Raw genomic sequence first — 5,746 nt, 5'->3', positions numbered from 1 at the left:
CGCGCGGGGGTGCGGGGTGGTCGGGAGGAGGGGGGGAGAAAGAGCTAGGAGAGTCGAAAAGAGCGTGTGGACGGTGTAAACTGCAGGAGAGGCGGAGGGCGCGTCCGCAGATGTGTGGCGGGTGCGAATGTGAGGGGGGGGGGCATGCACGGAGTGCACAGGCGCGCAATGTCACCAGCAAAAAGCAGAGAGCGAGAACAGCGAAAGTCGACGCAAAGGGCATGGAGCACTCGGAGGGGAGAATAAGTTTGGCCGCGTACAAAAATGGCTGTATTCAGCACACCTGAACACATTGTCCGCACTTGCACGCTGGCGCAGTGCAGAGATTGACTACGCTGACCTTTGGGCAAGCACCCAAGATCGAGGAGTGGCGGTACAAACGCCACTGCATCCTCTGCTTTTCGTTCTCTTTCCGATGTTACTGTCAGGGCTTCGACAGCCAACAACCAGCACAACGGCCGACATAGCCACCATGCACTTCGCACAGTTGCACCGTCGTGCACGCTGAGGTCAAGTCTACGCGTTTGTCGACTCCACGCGAATTCTTCTGAGAAGACACACACACAAACATGCACAGAGGAATAAGCAGGAAGTCCTGAGGGAATGGTAAAGTGAGAAAGGCAGAACACAATACACACACACACGCACGGGCACACAAGTAAACAAGAATATAAGCACCCAACGCGCTAAAGGTTCGCTTCATGCCATCTACGAAATCACGTACTTCACCGCCTCGCCAAAAGTCACCTTTGTCGACTGAAGATGCTCGGGACTCCACACATAAACGGACACGCGCGAGCACGGCACCGGCCGCCCCCGCACCAAGGCTGCTCGCAGGAGTCCATGTTGGGCATCGTTGCAACAGCGTAGCAGCACAGCACGAGAATAAAGCACCAGAAGGAGAACGAGAACACCAGCAAGTGCACACAATGAAAGAGAAGTCAGAGAAAGTATCTTTCGTTATCAACGCCTCACTCCACCAAGAGCGGGTCGACACGTGTACGCATGCAGCCGCGGCCCACACACCCCTGTCGCACCGCGGCTACATCCGCGCCGTCCACGACGAGCCGGCCACCGTTGCATCGGGCCATGCCGCTAGCGGGCCCGCCACCTCGTCCTTCCTCCTCCATTCCTCGCACGCGTGCAGCGCCACCGGCGCCACACGGGCCAGGGTGCACTGCATGCCATGATCCCACAGGGCCACCTTCAGAGTCCTGCTCGAGGGCGGAGGCGGCGGCGTCTGCCGTGCAGGCCGCAGGGGCTGGTGTAGGCGCGTGCCGCATGAGCACAGAGAGGAGGTGGGCCAGCCGCAGGCCAGGGCCCTCTGACACCTTGTGCTCCGCCTGCACGCCATGCCCCTCCCTCGGTCGCCTCAAGCCGCCGCATGCCGTAATATGGTGTGAATGCTCCGCGCACGCGACTCTGGCCGACTCGATGGTGCCATTCAGGGGAGCTCTCGACATGCTTCGGGTATCTGCACCTCATCAGCTCACCGCGTCGGATGCAGAAGATGCCGCCCTCGCCCGCACACACACGCACATTGGGGCTGATTTGTATGGACTTCTTTGCGCCTTTTTTCTCCCTCACTCGCGCTCTGCTGACCTCTGGATGCTTTCGTCGGATGCGATGCATCATGCCAGCTGTGCTTGACAGCGTGCGCGCACAGTGCCCGCACTTTGGCATCCTGGGCCTGTTCCAGTAGGACGTTGTTGTTTGTGTGGGCCGCTGTCGTCACCGCCCGTTTCCGCGGATATCACAGAGGGCGTGTATGGATGGCTTGCCCGCATGTGCCGCGGCAGGTGGGACGCTGCCATGAGTCGGAGGTGGCAGGAGCATTCCGCGCTCTGCGGAATCCGCACGACATTGACAAGCGTGGGTGTGTCAAGCGGAAGGGGCTCGCGGATAGGCATGCGCCTGGGCACAATGAGCTCACAGTTAGCCATTCGGAAGCAGCGTAGAGGGCAGCGATCGACACCCGGCGGGGAAAGCCCATGCAGTGCACGCGACATGTGCGTCATCACGCCATTGCGGTGCACGATCACAGCGCGAGAGGAGGCGTGCTTCAAACCTCGGGCGAGCCGCGAATCGCACACAGCATATCGGGCTCAACGCTGAAAGACAGAGGAGCAAAACAAAGAAAAGGTCGCTATTGTGGTCTGCGCAGAGCAAACGATCCGGCGCGGGGTGCGCCAGCCATCATCGTGCCGAATCAGCTATTCGCATGCTGTCCTCATCGTGACGGGCAGGTATGTGACTAAGTTCTTCCTTGTGCATTGAAGGCATCTATTTATCTGTGCACAGGCGCTACATCAAACAGATACGCACCCAAGCGAGCAGGCGGAACCACAAAAAAAAAAGAAACGAAAAGCGAATGATGGCGCACCTCCATGTCGGCTATCCTATGCAATGAGACTCACAAGCATCCAGAGAGGAAAAAGCTAGGCATATATATATATATATATATACGGCCGACTCAAGGGCAAAAGGCCTCCCCAAAATGACAACGCATCACAGCAGCCGATGCACAGAGATCAATATAGCCGGACATGGTGAAAGAAGCTAGTTTCAATGACAGGCCAAGACACGGCCGCTGTGCACAGCAGCACATACAATATTATATATATATATATATATAGACAATGAAAGAGGAGACGAAGAGAAGCGCAGCGGTGACGGTAGAGGTGGCAGCGGGGAACATGTCTACAGAAAAGGCAAAGACAAGAGAAGAGCTCTATCAAAAATGTTTTTTTTTTTTTTTGTTTTCGCGCCGTGGCATTTAAGAGAGACGAAAAACGATGAGATGAGCGCGCAGTGCGCTGGTCCGAGTCGAATGGGAGAGCGAGGAAAGACGAGGGCGGCCGACAGGGTGAGGAGGGGGAAGGGGGGCACCTTTGGTGAGTTCGGGAGTAAAACTAGAGAGATGTGGGGACAGTGAGCATCCAATGACAGAGAGAGGGAAGGCCTAGAAGTGTTGGCCTCGGCAAGCTGCCTCACACCTGCACTGGTCAACAACGCGTCAGCCAAGACGTATCCTCCTCTCTCTCAACAGCCCTCCCTCATGGGCATGAGGAGCAATATATATATATATATATCAGGTGAGATGCAGCATGCTGCACGCGCTGTTATTGGATGCTCCATGAGTACTCACCTATCGTTGTCTCTCGTCGCCTCTCGCACTACGGAGTCTCCGGCAGGCCCCACGACTTGCGCTCCGACTCCGTGAAGGACGCCATGTTGCGTACCCAGCGGTAGAACGCGATGTTGTGCTCGCCAAACATCTCGTAAAACTTATCTACGTCCTCTTTAGCCGGCTTCGCACCTCCTAGAAAGAGATGACCCGCCAGCGCCTTCTCCAGCTCGTCCACGGCGGCGCGCGCCTGCTTGATGTCCCTCACGTTGGCAGGGGGCATTATGGCGTTAGCGAGAGATGAGGAGCTTGAAAACTGACAACGGAACAAGTTTCAAATGCCGTAAAGGCGAAAACGGCAGTAGTAAGCACAGGGGAAAAGAAGGGGCTCTGCAGAAGCACGATCGTCACCGCGCAACCTCAGCTTGTTCTCCGCGATGTTTCGTTGTTCTCCTACATTGTCGTTATCGAGTGCACATCAACGAAACGGCAGCAATGGTCATTGAAGAGGAAAGCATACGGAACATCAGTGCCAATGTGGTGTGTATGATAATGTTTTTGTTGTTTTTGGAGGGGAAGGTAGTAGGTATGTGGTTTTCATGGTTGACAGCCAACAACACAGTAAGTCACATGTTCGCGTTGCATGCGTTTCGATGGGTTCACGCGAGTCGGTAAGGCGATGCACAAGTACGCAAAGTCCACAGAAAGGAGAAAGAGATAACGAGGAGGAGAAGGGCACAAGACACTGAAGCAGGTTGGCAAGCACACACAGAGAGAAGCACAAGAAGAAAAGTGCAGATGGTGCTGAGCCCTTGGCGGGCTGGGGGAAGTGCCGAGGTGTGATAGATGCGCGCACATGGGATGGCAAGCTTCGCTCAGGCACACGCCAACACCGCCGCGTGGTGCTCAACCGAAACATACAGTGCTCTTTACTGTTCTCACACGTTCCATCCCCAAGTCGAGTCAAGCCACCGCCAAGGCTACCAAGCGGGGGGAGGGGCACACACGCACAGTGCATGCCCATCCTTCGTTGGCGCAGGCGAAAGGAAAGGCAATCTCACTTTCTCAGCTGCGGAGGCAACGTAGTAAGTCGCATAGAGTAAACCCCAGACGTCTCCGCCACCTTGACGAAAGGGAAGCAGCACATGCGCTTCTTGAGCTTCAGAGGAAGAGAAGCTTCGCGTGTGTGCAGAGCATCCGTGCCGATCCGTCCTCGCACTTTTTTTTTTCGGGGGAGGGGATGGCGGGAACTTTGGCCTCACGGTTGCCTCGGTTTACTGTTTTCCTTGCGGGGAGGTGTTTCTGTTACGGATAGAAAGAGAGCTTAGCTGCCGCTCGTGTGAATGTGTGAATGTGTGTGTGTATGTGAAGCACGAGTTGCACGCGTACACACACCCACTCACAGAAGAAGCGACAAAGGGGGACGGGGGCCGTCCAATTTATGCTCGTATATGTCGCTTTACTTTTCTTCGGGGGGGGGGGGGCAATTTTAAGACAACACAACAGGGGAAAACAAAACCAAAGAGAGACACCCACATGCAAAACAAGAAACACACACAGGAAACCTGCTGCTGCCCCCCCACCAAACGCATCTACGCACACACGCACACATCAAGATACGGGCAGCGCCCTCGTCATGTCGATATGCAGGCCGTCAATGCGCTTTCACGCCATGCGACGCGTGAATCCACGACCGGAGGTGGACGTTTCAATGACATACGCGAGGGCAGCACAAGCTGATCTGCACTGTTTGCTTTCTTATTTAGTGTGGGACGAGGGGGTGGTAAAGAGGCGTGCGCAACAGCGGTGATCGGCTTAAAAGGCAGATATCAAAATTGGCAAAAGGCAAAGAAGGGGAGGAGGAGAGGCGGAGCCACAGACAGACAGAGAGAGCGGCACACACATCCCAGAACAGCGAAAGACGCGTACGCCCTACCTAAGCCAAAATGCGTGTTTTTATCTCTCCCTCTGTTTGTTTTTTAACTTTATTTGTGTGTGCTTCTTTGCAAAGACCGCCTCCTCCACGCATGAAGTTCGCTTCTCCGACACCTCCACCTCCGCCTCCCCATACGCTGTCATTCACGTCTCCATACTGCGCGCATCCAACCTCCGAGCGGGCGTTCTTTGTTTTCCCTTCCCTTCTCTCCACCCGCCACTGCTGCTGCCCCGCTGCCCTGCCTCGATCAACCCGCACCGCACTCCATGGCATCGCGGATAGGTCAACTGTGAACAAGACAGATCAGAAGAATGGAAACTTTGTCGGTCGGTGCGTGTGAGTGCGTGATGCAGATCCCGATATGCGTTCTTCCCCCCCCCCGCGCCCCTTCACACGCTTGTCTGCCCCCTTCTCGTGCTCGAGAGAGAGAGAGGGAAGGGCCGTAAGCGTAAGACACAGTAACACGCTTAGCTAAAGAAGGACGTCTGCCGCGTACGTGGCGAACAGCATACGTGTCACCTCGAATCACCTCAGATCTTGTTCCAGGCGACGATATCCATCGACTGCACCTCCTCCTCGAAGCCCATGATCATCTCCTCCAGGTCGTCGCCGGACACCTTGTCGTCCTCAATGACGATCAGCTGCTGCAGCTTCTTCACGCCAAACGCAACGGGCACCAGCTT

General features: G+C 55.8%; 1 protein-coding gene across 1 annotated transcript; it reads right to left on the bottom strand.

Annotated features, from left to right (window-relative positions):
- Positions 1–3,176: 3,176 nt before the first annotated feature.
- Positions 3,177–3,410, bottom strand: LDBPK_340880 (25 Kd elongation factor 1-beta, putative; the record flags this gene model as incomplete). The annotated part of the gene is made up of 1 exon (XM_003864204.1): positions 3,177–3,410. The coding sequence occupies one exon, from the start codon at positions 3,408–3,410 to the stop codon at positions 3,177–3,179; it is 234 nt and encodes a 77-aa protein (XP_003864252.1).
- Positions 3,411–5,746: the final 2,336 nt, after the last annotated feature.

Source organism: Leishmania donovani, chromosome 34 (assembly GCF_000227135.1).
Source record: "Leishmania donovani BPK282A1 complete genome, chromosome 34".
In the NCBI taxonomy this organism is placed as follows: Eukaryota; Euglenozoa; class Kinetoplastea; order Trypanosomatida; family Trypanosomatidae; genus Leishmania; species Leishmania donovani.
The sequence above is the reverse complement of the archived record's forward strand: the minus strand, read 5'-3'. Positions and strand labels throughout refer to the sequence as shown.